Source organism: Lissotriton helveticus, chromosome 2_2, assembly GCF_964261635.1.
Source record: "Lissotriton helveticus chromosome 2_2, aLisHel1.1, whole genome shotgun sequence".
NCBI lineage: Eukaryota > Metazoa > Chordata > Amphibia > Caudata > Salamandridae > Lissotriton > Lissotriton helveticus.
Genome location: NC_136060.1, coordinates 377,882,382 through 377,898,047, shown reverse-complemented (window position 1 = coordinate 377,898,047; position 15,666 = coordinate 377,882,382). Strand labels below are relative to the sequence as shown.

Genomic DNA, 15,666 nt, shown 5'->3' with positions numbered 1-15,666 from the left:
TGTGGCGTCAGAAAGATATAATCAAGCCGCGCCCATGAACGTGCTCGTGCCGTGAAGTGTACCTTCTCGCAAGTCAGCATGCAAGTGCCTCCAGGTGTCTACCAGATTGTGATCTGTTAGTGCTAAACGCAGTGCCGCCCCTGCGTTCGTGTAATGGTGAGGGGAAGGGTGTGAACGATCCATTGCCGGGTTTATAGTAGTGTTGAAGTCACCCCCCCAAATGAGATGTAGCGGACCTGTTCCCACCACCGCCGCCCATAGTTCCGTGAAGAACTGGGGATCATCAATGTTGGGGCCGTAGCAGCACACTAATGTTACTGCAATGTGTCCTAGTCTACCCCACATCATGCAGTATCGCCCCTGGGTGTCTATCTTGGTGCCAACCAGAGGAAAGGGCGTGCCCCTCTTCACAAGGATCGCTGTACCTCTAGCATACGTTGAGTAGGACGAGAACAACGGGAGAATCGCCCATTTTTTGGCAAACGTCTGGGACGGCTGCACCTTAAAGTGAGTTTCTTGAAGGAAGGCTATGTGCACAGAGTGGCGGTGCAAATATGATATAATCTGACGTCTTTTCCTAGGGTCTCCCAAGCCTCTCACATTCCATGTCAATACATTTAAATCAGTGTCCCCCATAAGCAGTGCAAAGTTTCAACATAAAGCGACTCATGCAATACCGGCCATGAGCAAACTTTCCTGACCCTAAGTGACCATACATGCTAGTGCACTTTCGTGGAGCAATGCTCGTGTGTACAAAATGCCTCGCGAGAATACATTCCCACAGATTACTTTTATGAAATCCTATCGGATCCAGGTGTAGCAACTCTGACAGTCATAACGTTCAACTTACTACTACAATCCGTAAACAACCATTCCCTCCCATCCCGCCCCTTGAACAACCCCAGTATTTTAAAGTATGAAAGCCCAAATGCCTTACCAAGTGACATTACAGGGGGTCCTACCCCACACAAAGCAGAGGATACATCAGTGCTGGCAGGAATAAGCATTTCAATTGACGCCTGAGATGCCGGTAGCCCAAATTCATTGGGTAACAGGTAACAGTTCTTAGCTAGGAACCAGTCATACGCACGCACTCCTGTCTGCAATACTGTAACAACACTTCCTGGAACATAAGGCCTCAGGTCATGCATTTCGAGCATGTCCCCCCCCACCTCCCACTGAAGCAACCCCAACTTGCCAGAATCCCCATCCCACCCTCCACCCCAAACAATTAGTAACCACCCCAACAACTGCAATGCAGTAAACATGACCAAAGGGGTACACCCTATTGGGGTCATCTAGGGAGACACATAGCCACCCCCTACACCTTGCCCTTCGTCTTATGCAGCCCCATGAGGGCACAAGCAAGGGAAGGGGTGGTGCCTGAAATACTTTACCACCAACCGTACAATACTTGTCCACGATACACTCGATCAGCAGCGGTGTTCATTTCCAAACGAAGACATCCTATTGGCCCCCCGACTAGTGCCAGCAAGTTATACATGCAACACCTCAATCGGACCTCTCGCCTAGCCATCTCCATTCATCGAGTGCGCTTCGCCCTGTTCTTCATCGTCATTCCTTCCATTTCCAGCACGTGCATGTCGTAGAGTTTTCAAAAAATCTTGCACTTGTTGCGGATTTATGAAGAAGTGCTGCCTTGCTTGGTGGGTCACTCTGAGTTTTGCTGGGTACAGCAGTGCGTAGTCGATTTGTAGCGCCCTAAGTTTCCTCTTGACATCAAGGAATTTACGTCGCTGTTCCTGCACAACGGGCGTGAAGTCTGGGTAAATGGAAAAGTTGACACCATCACACGATAGATTTTGGGTAGTGCGTGCAGCCCTCAAGGCAGTATCCCGGTCTCGGTAGTTTAGAAGCCGTGCAATAATTGGTCTTGGTGGGGCTCCGGGCTTGGGCTGAGGGCCAAGCGATCTGTGCGCTCTTTCAACTATGAATTGTTTGGAAAAGGCTTCGGGACCAACCGCTGTATGTAATATCCTCTCCACGTACTCTTCATTCGCCCTGTGTTGGTGGATTCGGGCACGCCTATGACGCGGATGTTGTTCCGGCGGCTTCGCGCTTCCAACTCCTCATTTTTGGCAGCTATAACTCTGAGGACATTGTCCATCCTTGAAAGCTGTGCGGTATGGGAGGCCGTGATATCGTCATTATCAGATATTCTTCTTTCCGTTGCCGTGATGCGCTCTTCATGGACATCAATCTTCTGCGCAATGGCGTCCATTCTTGATGAGATCCGGTCGACCTTGTCAACTATCGTGGCAAATCCTTGTCTCATTTCCTGCATTAGTTGCTGTATGTCCGCTGGAGGGGAGCTAGAGCTTTCTCCTGAGTTCACTGGGATTTGGGCTCCTCCCGCGTCTGTCACATTTCGCAGCCCTTTTTTGGAGGCAGCGGAGTCGAAGGATAGCTTCGATTGCCGGTTATCGGGTTTGCCCATAGTGGAGATTTGCAAAGCCTTGTGATGGGCAATTAAGGTTCACAGATCAGGGTCGTTCCCAGAGAGATCAGAGGCAGGCACGCATGCGCACAGTGCAGAACAGCAGGGTGCACCCTCCACTGGAGTGCCAATCCAAGCCGATGATGTCTTATGTGGTGTGCAGGCGGGAAGGGAGGCACAATGCACTTTGTACAGTTAATTAAGCTCAATGTCGTGTAACCCCGTGGGGTGTAAAGCGAGAGCAGGGGGCGGCAAAGGCGCGACGTGCAATGAGGCCCTCGATGTGATAGTCCTCAGCTCAAGGTGACAACTGGGGTCAAAACGTGGGGGCAGATGTTCAGGTCGAGGATTCAGTTGAGATCTGTCTGCAAAAAATAGGCTTCCCAGCTATCAATGCCAGTGCCTTGCCCACACAACTACGCGTTATCAAGGACGGTTTCAGCAGGACAGCAAGTATGTCGATGTGGCGGAACAACCAGACAGCTCTCAACCCCCTGATTCACATTAGTCTGGCGAATGCACCCCGCCGGAAGCGCTTCGAAGCGCAAGACAACAGAGCAATGCAGCGTTATAACGAAAAGTTCATGCGTCCTGGCATCACACTAAGAGCAGTGTCCTGCACAGTGCTCCCCTTCCCGGTCACAGATTGTCGGATCTAGGCCCCGAATCGTAGTGTAAGAGCACAATGTAGGCTTACATATAACTTGCTGTTTATTTTTGTGTCTAGGCCTCTGTTCGCCACAGTGCTGTGCACATTCACCAGTCTCCTACGCCAGCCGTGTTAACAACTCAAGCCCCTGCCGCCTCTTTCCACCGCACTCGGCCGTGTCCTCAGGAATGTTGTTAGACCCCCCTCTCTCTGGGCGTAAGTATCGCCAGTAGCTGAAGAACAGTGTATTGCAACTCCGCGTAATCCGTTCTTCTGCGGGTTGAGCTTCACCTCTCCGACCTGGCTCAACCGCGATCACCGGCTGCAGGCAGATGCGGGCCGTACACTGGAGGCTCCCGCTTCTCCCAGGTCAGCTAGCGCTACCAGGCGCGGGCCACTCCCGCAGATGCCGTTAACAGGGGGAGGGGAGGGGAGGGGAGGGGGGGGGGGAGCCGGGCCTCCCACAACGTCCGCCACTAGCACCCAGCCAGTGAACCCCCCAGCCCGGGACGTTTCCCGTCAAGCCTTCTGTCTAACCGCTCGCTGCACAGCAATGCTCCGGTCAGCCCAGTAGAGCCGTATCTTCACCCCTATACGATGGTCAGGAGCTTGGCGTTTAGTGTGCACATTGCAGTGCCGGTGTTTTGGCCCAGCGATGCGGTTACTCGAGGACGTGGTGGCGCCTGGTCCGCCGCGGCCTGCCGCCTCGTGGTCCGCCTCGGGCTAGCGTAGCCACATGCCCCCGGCAGTGCGTACCTGCAGTTTCCAGTCCAGCTACCGGTCCCACACTTCCACGGCTGTATCTTCACGGTGGAAGGTCGGATCGCTCCCAAATTTTCACCGAGTCTGCAGGTCAGTATATCTCGCAGTCGTGCAGTGCTTTCAAAGAGTTTGGTGCGGGTGGTGGAGGATCATGAAAGGATCAATGGGACAGGCAGCAGGAGCCTCACTACAGTGCGGCCATTCTGCGTGTGCGCCCCCTAGCGCCTTCCTGCGTGTGTAATTATCTACCAAACATTGTACTTGGTGTTGTAGAAAAATGTGTGGGGGGGAAGGAAGGAACCTCACGGGAGCAACCACCGGGGAACTGCTGACTGGTACTCGTCAGTTTGTTCCACTTATCATTGGTTCCTTCCAACCAGTAACTGAAATGTTGTGAAAAAGTGTAAGTGAATCATAAGAACTCAAATGTGATCCTAATTGCTTACAACTGTGTTCACCCACCCCCATAGGTTTAGAGAATCGCTATTAGATGCTCTAACCAGCTAAAAATGGGCTAGATACCACTAGCTAAATGATATTCTTTATTTGTTGCGGAGTATCTACTCCGGTTAAAACCAACACACTCCTGTTGAGCTTCGTTTTAACTTATGGGAAGCCAACATGTTTCGTTGCCTGTCTTACTTGTTCGGCAACTTCTTCAGGGCTGGGGGTTTTACCACACACACTGCTGTAATTTTCAGCACTCAAACCTGTAAAGACATAGACACGACAAATAAAAACATAGTGACACTGATTGGTTAGTGCCCAAGTCTCAGCTTCTTATAATGTTTATCAGTTGTTTCATGGACATTTCTAAATTATTTGTGAGTAACCACTCTCTGGCATACCTGTGGGCCACCATTGTGCCGTACTTCATTGGTTATCCACATATATTGCTAGCGGTCGATGTACGTCGACCTGTAATGTTATGTACATTGCATTGCATTATATTGCGTGTATGATCATCCTTGCTATCTCTGCTATTACTGATATGTGACTCTTGCTTGGTACTACTACCCTGATAAGAATACTTGAAGTTACTATCTCCGTTTTTTCACTCCATGCATTGGTGTTATGCCAAAATCAGCCCGCTCTTATAACAGCCTAATCGCCCGTTAATCTCTGTCCAAACCTACGGCGATATCGGCTAAGGCTTGTCCATATATTAAATCTAGCTCTGACATGCTGCTCACTGTGGCGGTATTGCTAGCTCAACCGCTATGTGTGGTCTAAATCAAAAGCACACAGTTTCCCTTCGTAATTATCCCCTCTTACTGGCACCTTCAATGGGCTACTGCTCTACCGGGCTCCCGTTCCGCTAGGCTGTGCCCGCAAGTTTGTTATTTAAGCGAGTGTGCACCTCGCAATTGTTTGGGGCGTGTCGCCGTCAGTGCGTGCATGTGACTGTCCCGTGATGTTATCTCGTGGCGCAAGGTACAATCACGTGCCACTAACCCTCTTTATGTGTATTGTGCCAGGATTAATGCCAATCATATGCCCATGCTAGATATTGACCAGCTAGACTATGTTGAATATCCTTCGGTTCGTGAGAAGGGAATGCCCTATATTTCTGTACTAAGTTAGAGGTTTTCCTGGTAGATCCAGCGGGCTTCCTTAGAAATCAATCTATTTTCAATGTTTGCTGGATCACCCCAGGCTTTTTCAAGGACAACCCATCAAATCTCTCTGTGATTGTGTTTGTATTCTTGGTAATGTTCAACCAGTCGTGTTGTCAATCTGATTGACAACATGACTGGTTGATCTACCAGGAACAAGCAGACAAGAGGGGCCTGAATGATGTGATCAAATGGAATAAAGTTATCACACGCAGATGATCATATTACATGTAGGGCCCTTAATACCATGAACCTCGCTGTGGTGTCAGTCCTTAGGGATTCTCCATGACCAGCAGTACACAGCAGTTTAGAGAAAACATGTTCCCTGAACTCCTCCAGTTATGAATTCCAGCGGGACCGCTGGATGAAGAAGGTCAGTGGCCTGTAACTGTACCTTGCGCGCCCAGCACAGCGGGTACTAGCCATTTTGAAAACCTCTAACTTAGCACAGAAATATAGGGCTTTCCCTTCTCATGATGCAGAGGGGCTCAGCTCATGCTAGGGCACCCTCTCACATAAAACCAAGCACTCTGCCTCCAGGATTGTTAAGGCCTGCCATAGGAGTGATTTATAGGTGTATATGTGTCTATATGTATATATAGATATAGGTATACTATATCTAAGTAAGGGGTGATTACACCACCTTACCCAGGCTGTGTGAACCTGTGGTGTTAGTTTGGAAGGCAAGCCAGGTGTGGCACAATACATGCTGCAGCCCCTGGTAGGGCTAGGGTGCAACTATGCCCTGGGTACCTATGGGACACTATACCGGGGCTCACAAGGGTGGCCCAGTAACCAATCTGGTATGTACCTAATGTACATAGTATCAATTTAGAGAGCGAACAGCTGGGCTGTGGGCCTGATTAGCAGGTCCACAGCCACACTAAAGTCGAAAACCAGAAAAAAAACACGAAAAAAGTGGGGGTAACCATATAGTCAGATTCCACCTTCCTACAAATGGAACCTCTGTTACCAAAGGTATAAGTACTAAAGAGGGTCTCTGGTGGCTGCAACATATCTTATGCCACCCTATGGGACAAATTCCACACAAACTGCTATTGCAGGATGCATGAGACGGTGCAAACCGTGTTTGAAAACATGACCCGGGACACTCCTGTGTGGGCTATATGCACTTAACCCCTAGAGCAGACCTTGGAGCCCTAAGGCAGGGAGCATTATAGCACATGTGAGGATATATTCTGCATGAGTAGATATGCTCCTGGTATGTCTAGTTCCATTGCTGAGCATTACAAGTGAGCAGGCAAGCCATCTTAAGGTATGTACTGGGCACTGGTCAGAATGAGTTTCCCTACTACATAATGGCTTCACTGACACCTATGGTGTTTGGTACCTAACACCTTGTATTAATAAACCCATACTAATTCCAGGGATGTATTTATTAATGCATGCACCCAGAAGGTACCTTAGAGGTACCCCTTGAATCCCTTTAGTCCTCTAGTGTTCTGGCTGACTGGTCTTGTCCAGCCTGCCACCACAGACACGTTTCTCACCCCATGGAGGTGAGAGCCCATGCTCAGAGGTCAAAAACAATGCCTGCTCTGGCAAGAGGTGTTAGCTTCTCCAAGCAGGATGGCTAGTAATGAGTATATCCAGGCTAGATGCTACAAATACTTCCACCACCTTTCATATGCGATCCTGGCTTCCACAGATCGGGTAAATGCCACCCCCGCTCTGGGCCCATTTTGGCACCAGGAGAAGTGGGAAAATTAGGTAGTTAGAGGGTTCGTTCACCCTCAAGCTAGTACCACCCGGGGGTACCTAAACCACACCGACTAGGAAAATTCCACCATCTTGGCTTTTGGTAGAAATGGTTCCTTTGGGTGAGTGTTATGCCCATTTCCCACAGGAAGTGGTCATATAGAAGGTATGGTTACCCTAAAGGTAGGTATCCCATTGGTTACTAGCTGACATTCCCTGCAACTCCCCTAAATACAGTATTTAGGTGGCACCACTGATGCCAGGACCTCTGATTCTACGGACACAAAGGAGGAGTGGACAAAGATTTTTGACAGGAGAACAGAGGAACATCGGCAGAAAGATCTTTTCAACCTCCATAAATCTGCAGATGTGTCTTGTTTTAAATGTACAACAATAAATTATTGTGCTTCAGATCAGTTATTTGTTTGTTTGGCCACTCATACAGTGGTTGTCCATTACCTAAGTAACTGATATCTCATTGGCTGTCTCACTTGCACTATGAAACTGAGCTATGATCTGAACTAGAATAAAGGTCAACATCATTGGTCACTTCTTTGGTTGTAGTTTGGGTTGTTTCAGATGATGCGGATGTATTGCTCATCAAATACTGCTGCTGGTCTGATTGCCTTTTAGCACCGTTTACTGCGTTTTAAAGTTACGAGAATTGCCACTTAGACTACGGGGAATGATTCAATCTTTTGAATCTATAAAAGATAGCAATGCTAGAGAACCAGAGTTTTAAGTAAGTACTCTAATTCATTGCAGCTTGCTAGTTTTAACTTGATAAGTAAATTTCCACTGTGGAAGCCCACTGTTTTATATTGCTTGTATTTGTCTTACACAATTACCGGACCTTATGGTACATTTCCTTTATATTCACCTCACAATCAAAACATGACCAGTACTGGCAGCACTATTTAATGCAGATATAGTTGCTCGCAGTTTTGCCGTTGTTCCTCAGTCTTGTATTTCACTAGGATCATAATACGTATGTTTGTGATGTAACATATTTTAGTCCTGTGAGAAATAGCTCAGCTGTGTATACTCCATCCCATACAGGCTTCTGTGTTTGCAAGTTATCTGCTTCTCTTGTTTGTAGCGTTTCCTTTGCTGATAACATTAACTTCACATGGAGTAAAATGTTTACACTTAGGACTTAAATCAGTGGGACAGAACCTGTAGTTACTTTAAGAACATCTTGTTTGTGCAAATGTAGTGATCCCGATTGTGAGGGCCATCGGTGTGAGAATAGCAATGCGTATGACCATCAACAGTATGATGGAGAAGAAAGCCAAGATGATGACAGCTGCTCAGAGCACAGTTCCAGCACCTCAACATCCACAAACCAGAAAGAAGGAAAATACTGTGATTGCTGCTACTGCGAGTTCTTTGGCCATGGAGGAGTAAGTATGTTGCTGTCTGACAATAGTGCAATGGTAGATGTGCAGTTAAATTTGTATGCTTAGTGTGAACATAGCACATTGAACTAATATATAATGCATAACTTTATGCAAAACATTACTGGGTTTTATAGCATGATTAGGCCATTGTTGCTCTCTGGATAAGAATGTTATCAAGGTCTGGCATGACACTTCTAGTGTATTGTATACAATGCCACAAAATGGACAGTATTGTTAAAGATTAGCTTTGTACTCAAGCTACTGCAATTTAATGGGAAACATGTTTCATGAGAACAAATATGGATACAGTAGTCACAAGAATTACCTCGAGTTCTGCCACCACTTTCAATGAATTGGAGCTTAGGTATGAGTAGCTGAGCTTCCCTTTTGGTGGAAAAAGTCATTTTAATCCTCTGCTACTGATGCACTTGACTCCATGCCAAACAGTTTGTTTTGCAGGCAGTTCAGTGTCCGTCTCAACCAAACATCTCCCTTCTGAAATAGGTAAAAGCAAGTGGCAAACTTTGTTCTTATGACGGTACTAGAATACATACAGAGATATCTTCTCTTCAGCCACAGTCAGAATCTATCAACCCTTTCCTTCTAAATCTTTGGACAACACTCCATTGTAGTGAAGAGGCAATTCTGTGCCCTCCTTGCCCCCCCCACCATTGTTAATCCCTATAAATATTGGATTCAATTTACGGTCTCTTAGTGGATCTCTTCACTGCCTCCGTCTCTCCCCTGACCTTCATCACTAGTCACGTGGAGCACCAGACATCAAGCTGGATATTTCAGTTCTATTTTTCTTTATTATTTTACAAAAGAGAGAAACGGTTATTAGGAATGTGCCGCGAATACAGAGAGGCAATTAAGGACAACAAGGGGACCCAAAGAAGTCGGCAAGGGACCTTGGGAATCAATCTTATTAGGGCAACAGTGGTCACTTACAAGCCTTAATACACAAGCAATGAATATAGACGCAGTCGTTTCTATATTGTAAATGACATGCCCAGCAGAGGTCTGGTATTTTACTTTTCAAACAATGTTACACACAATTCACAAACAATACACAAGGCAGGGCACTAGCCTGTACCCGAATTATCACACGATTAGATATCAGGGTAGAGGGACAAGTGAAGGAAAAACACAAAAGGGTTTTTAGGCAAAGGTTTAGCGTTCTGTCAATTTGTTCAATGCACATTTATAGAACAGAACAATACAAGCACCTATACACATTTAGCGAACATATAGGTTTTTTGTGTTTAAGGTGCACATAGTTGTCAATGGTGTTTCGATCCGTTTACCACATTATACGGATCATCATCAGGACATGTAATAAATGCCTAATTGTACATAGCCTCATTTGCCATGTGGAAGCCAAAAGGAAGCAAGGCTTCAGGTGGGCGGGCACAGGGGAGTCAATTTGACCAGACCCTGGGATGTGGTACCAATGGTATGGGCGCTTCGGGGGAAGTCTGAGCCTCCAGGAGTAGTGAGGCAAGTGATTGGGGAGCCGTTTTCGAGTTGTTACACGGGCTGCTCGATCGCGGGCACCAGCACCCGTGATCGAGCAGCCCGTGTAACACATACCCCGGTCATTGTACCGTTTTTTACCCCGAACAACCGCTATCCTTGCCTCCACTGTGGCTAATTGGTGTTCTCCCGTCGGACTCGAAAAAGGCTCTCCAACCACTTACCTCACTACTCCTGGAGGCTCCGACTTCCCCCAAAGTGCCCATACCATCGGGAGAGAACATATAGAGCTGCCCAATAGAGTATTCTAGATCTGCAGTACTAGACCAAATATCGAACATTCGAAAAATTTCGATTTTAAGAATAGTCATTTGTCTTTTTCCCCGTTGAGTACAGGTTATACAGCAAAAATACCGAAAGTCCTTCGTCCATCTCTTTTAACACACCCTATCTTTTCCCATTTTTCTCTGGCTACCGTTACCTTTGTAAATTGGTTTTTATATGGTTATACATTGTTCCATCCCCTTAATGCAGGTATTTATATTCATTTGGTCTGAATTCACCAGTGATAAAAGCAGAGAACATCCTATTTACCAGCACTCTGGCCAGAATATCGGTCATCACATAAAAAGTCCTATAGATTGCTAGGATGGGAGTGTGAGGATGTGGAGGGTGAATTCAGTATGTACATATGTATTTGTCACAGTTGGTTTATGTGGCCCTGTTTTCTATGACACCATCGTAAAATATTAGCTGTATCCACTCATTAGATACTACAAACCGGAATCTGCTATTGTAAATGGTTACATCTCTGCAGCCCCTTGTGTACCCTGTGTGGCTAAGCAAGGTCTACCTTTGAATTGGCATTTAGTTCCAACAAGATGACCTTCTTTATTCAACAGCAAGACTAGTTTGTGTTGTAAAAAAGAAATAGGCAAGTCCTCATTTCAGTGGCTTCACTGTCTATTGAAATTACAAGAAAAACATTCTTGGAAACAAAGGACTCATTAGCTTTTAAATCCACAATTGTGCCTGTACCAAACACATCCTAAACCCGGATATTAACCCGAGGTTCAGGACAGGACTCTGCAGTATTTTTTCTTATCTGCTATCATTGTGAATCTTAACCCCCACCCCTTCCCAGACACTCTTACAACAGCCCCCAAACACGAAGTGCCTGTTGACCCAATTTTATAACTTTAGCAACAAGACTTTAAAAGCAAGTTCATTAACTTCAAGCCACCTTAAAACGGATAAATGGTGGTGTTCTCATGGGGTTTACATGATACCCGAGCTGGCCAGTTACTTTAAGCAAACATTAATAAACAGTGTGCAAATAGGGCCTAACTTGATCTCTTCAAAGACCATGATGATAGCACGATGTGGCGCCTTTTACTTCACGTTGTAAGGCAATATGCTATATTATCCACATTTTGGGTCAGAGGCGCACATTGGTTCTGTTCCATCACTTCGTCTTGTTTTTCAGAAGCACCCCTTTCCTCTGTGCCATCACACCTTGACTAAGCAAACCTGGGCAACAACTGATACAAGGTCTATTGTATGTCCTGCGCAGTGTATTGGAATTCTCCCTTGGTTGCCAGTATGCGGTCCGTTCTCTTCCTTGTGGTTGAACTCTCATCCCTTTTCCTCCCTATGCTTTGTCCAGCCAGTCTGGTACTTCATCTGGAGTTGTGAAGTAGCATGTCACCCTCCATGATTATTTGGAGGTTCGCTAGAAATGTTAGCATAGACTTTAGCCCTAGATCTTCCAGCAGTGTCAGAACTTCTTTGGCATTGGACTGCTTCCGTAAAAGCAGCGAAAAGAAGCTCATTAGAGATTCATACCTTGGGGCCTGAAGGATAGGATGCTTATTTTTATAGTTAAAGAATCTGGCATTTATGGACCATGTAATCTCCTACGGTGTGGTGGTCTGCCAGGAATCCTGTGAGTCTACCCAAGAGAGAACAAGCTTTGGCAAAGCCAATAGATCTTTCCAATGCAAGAACTATTAGCTTTGTCAATGTCTTTTCGCTTTGTTGTGTGGCTGCTGTGCAACTTGGTTGGGAGTTAGAAAGAAAAGTGCTATAATGGGGCCAGTGCTTTTTTTTCTCCTTCTGGCACTATTGAGGGTAGGGTATAAGCAATAATGGGAGAGGGGCAAGCAATAATGGGAGAGGAGCACATGGCAAGCGGTGGGCTGTGAGAGGGCAGGGAAAGCAACAACATCGGAGGGACGGGCAAGTAACAACTGGGCATGCAACCACACAGGAGGGACGGGACAAGCATAAACGCTGGAATGTTGCAGGTAACAATGCTGGAGGGACTGGTGGAGGAAATATCTGCTCCTGCACACTGATGACTGACCCGCAGTGAGCCATCAGGGTGCAGGAGAAGATATCTCCTCCACAACAGAAAACCCATCACGTCTCATAGAAGCTTTATGCAGCTTGTTCACAGTGGCTATATTCCTTAACTTTAATTTCTTCCCAACCTAAAATTACCCGGATTCAAATTTTGGCAGACCATGCCTCAATCTTAGTGCAGGACGTCACCCTTTAGCTGGCCAATGGTGCCATTGAATGACTACCGAAATCTTAAGTGTGACGAGTGGTGCTTTTTGTGCTACTTACTCGTGCTGAAGATAATGGATTCCTCAGGCCATTGAACTTGTCCTTCCTCAAAAAAATGTTGAGTCCTCTCTGCATCTTGTGGACCAGTTGGTGTCCTTGGACTTGCAGGACGCTCATTTTCCTATAATCATCCTGTAGTCTTACAGAAACTACCTACGTTCAAGGAAGTCTCAGAACATTTCAAATTTGTTTTGCTGCCCTTTGACATTACCTTTATTACTCAGGTATTCACAAAAGTGATAGCTCATCTTCTGAGGTCGGGATACATTTATTTCCAAACTTTGATTAATGGCTGCTTAAGGCATGCTTGATGCAGTCCGTTTCAGACCACCCCTGGATGACAGCTGCTTGCTTGACCTCCTTGGGGTTTTCCATCAGTGAGCCAAAGTCCCATCTGAGACCTGCACAGAGGATTCCGTTCATAGGGGCTATCCTGAACACAGTGACATTTGGGTCCTTTCCACTGCCACAGCAAGTCCACGACATTTAGGATACAAACCCAATATTTTTGGCTTGATTCTGAATCTTGGTGAGAATGGTTCTGATGCTTCTTGGGCTTCTCCTTGTCCCGTACGCCAGATGGTATATGCCGACTATATAGGGTAACCTTAAGTTTCAGTTGGCGCAGCACCAGCACTGTCTGTCCCATTCCATCTAGGCCTCTATGGAGACAGCTCAGTATTTTCTGTGGTGGCAGAGAAACTCCATCCAACCTGACCTACGGAAGGCCATTGTCTTTCCCGCCTAGACTTCACGGTTGCATCAAATAAGTCACTGCTGTGGTGTGGGCGGTCATGGCAGAGCTGGAGATCGGAGACTGCGGAGTTCCTTCTTCATATCAATCTTGTGTAATTTGTCTGGCTCTGAAAGCCTTCCAGCCAACCATCAAGGAGAGACTGGTGCATTACCTCATGGAGAATACTGTAGTGTAGCTCCTATTTTCCCAATAGGCTCTGCGCATTGGAATAGTACCTACAGCAGTAAAGGCCTAGGCCAGACGTTAACTAGGTCTACTACTGTCGATACTAGACTTAATTTTTGGGTTTGCCAGCTAAGCTCAGAGTTCGCTAGAAACTTTCTCGAATGTTCAAGGAAGGATTAACTCCCCTGATTAGACAAGAAGGGATTTAGTTTCTGACAACCATAGAACATGACAACTTTGCTCTCCCCTAATCAAGAGTCAATCTCAAGAGTCGTGTGAGCACAAGGCAATTATTTTACTCAGTCAGTACGTGCATTCTTAGTCTCATCAGAATGTAGAGAAAAGGAAGAGACGGGCGTGTTCAATAAAAGGTGTTATTTATTGATCAGTCTCTTTTCTCGTACAAGAGAAATGGATCGATATTATTGCAATACTTATAGTTAAGTAAAGTGCATACATTAGAAGCAATAGTATAAAATAATACTGTAAAAACATTGATATGGTTTCTGAGCCATACGATGTTTAAAATGATTAAAATATATTTACATACACATATACATTTGACTAAACGTACTCAACTGGTGTTTCTAAATACGCCTACCCCGTGTACCTGACCTAAGTCTAATGCGTGGGCGGGAATAGAAAGTTACAGCTTAAGTTAAGTTTGTTTTTGCCAAGTGAATAACTAAAGAATTCTCTGTGAGGGGTTATTCAGTTCTGTACCTGGAAGTTAGGATGAATGAGGAATGGTATCTCTTTCTCTGCTCTCGATATTCCAGGCTGCCTGCGAGGGCTGCCCAGAAGCGCCGGTGCTGGGTCTCTCGGCTTGAGATAGCAGCGCGTCTCTCAGCGCGTCAGGAAGGCGGGGCTGCTGCCAGCGGGGTCTGCTTCTGCTCTCGGCTTCGGCAAGTATGGCTGCTCCGTCTTGTCACCACGCGTGTGTTTGCATAGGGCAAGGTCGGCAATATTTATACCTTAAAGGTGCCGAGATTGACGTAAGGATGGACATAGGTACGTCAATAAAGATGTCATACGACTTGCTCGTTAGCACATTCTTTTGCAAAAGTTCTCTGTGAAATCAAAACAATGGCCGCACGGATTTTCCAGGTTGTCATAGGTTTGATTTGTTATGAGAACGTCGTATGCCTTATCAGGGGCTGGAGGAATGTCGCTTGTCTAATTAGATCTCAAGCGTTATGACCTAATCAGATAACACGTTCCTGTGCCGTAGTGTGACTGCGTCAGATAACGGTATCTGCATCATGGGGGTTTTCTTGCCTCATGGGCTGACTGTTAGTTAACTAGCTAGGTAGTTTAACCAGAATAGGGTCAGGAATAGGGGGATCGATTCAGAACCTATAGAAATACACGACACCCACTCCACGCTAACTATGGTCATATCTACTAATCTATGCATAGTATAACATAGTACAACATACTATAGAGTATAGTGTATACCTTACCACCCCAAAATACATAAATGCATTTCGAAATTTTCAAATATACTGAAAAATTGCAGTCATATATATTGTATGCACTTAAGCTATGAATTAAATGCAAAAGTAAACACGCATTGTAATGCATTATTGCTTTTTGGTATATGAGAAATACACATGAAATGGCTCTTAATATAGCTATACAGAAAGGAAGGTCGAGACCATTTCATCACATAATAAAATATTTGTGAACATACCAGCGGGCAGCTAAAGTCTATATAAAGTATCTAAAATAGAAATCTTAGTTCTCTAGGAATAGTTTCTTACTTCAAGCAGAAGATCAGTGTCCCGGGGAAAAAATATATAGAAAAATATTTTAAGGGCTTGCTGAAAAAAGTTGCTGTCCGTGAACTGGATTGTAATTGTTCATGTGACTTTATTTTTTAAAAGTTGAAGGCCGAATTCAGGGAACGCCGTGTGCGAGTTTACTCAAAAGTCTCTATTTCTGTTCCGGAGAGAACATCATATCATTCAGGCTTTCGAAAAAACTGTCAACAGCTTCATGGGAAAGTTCCACTAAGTCGGAAATAGGGGTAA

General features: G+C 45.8%; 1 protein-coding gene across 2 annotated transcripts in view; it reads left to right on the top strand.

Annotated features, from left to right (window-relative positions):
• Positions 1 to 15,666, top strand: part of FAM193A (family with sequence similarity 193 member A) — a 542,579-nt gene that overhangs the window by 378,122 nt on the left and 148,791 nt on the right. For both annotated transcript variants that reach the window (XM_078678579.1, XM_078678578.1), the window contains exon 18: positions 8,421 to 8,607. In XM_078678579.1, the coding sequence (XP_078534705.1) occupies positions 8,421 to 8,607 (187 nt within the window). The remainder of the gene's footprint in view (positions 1 to 8,420; positions 8,608 to 15,666) is intronic.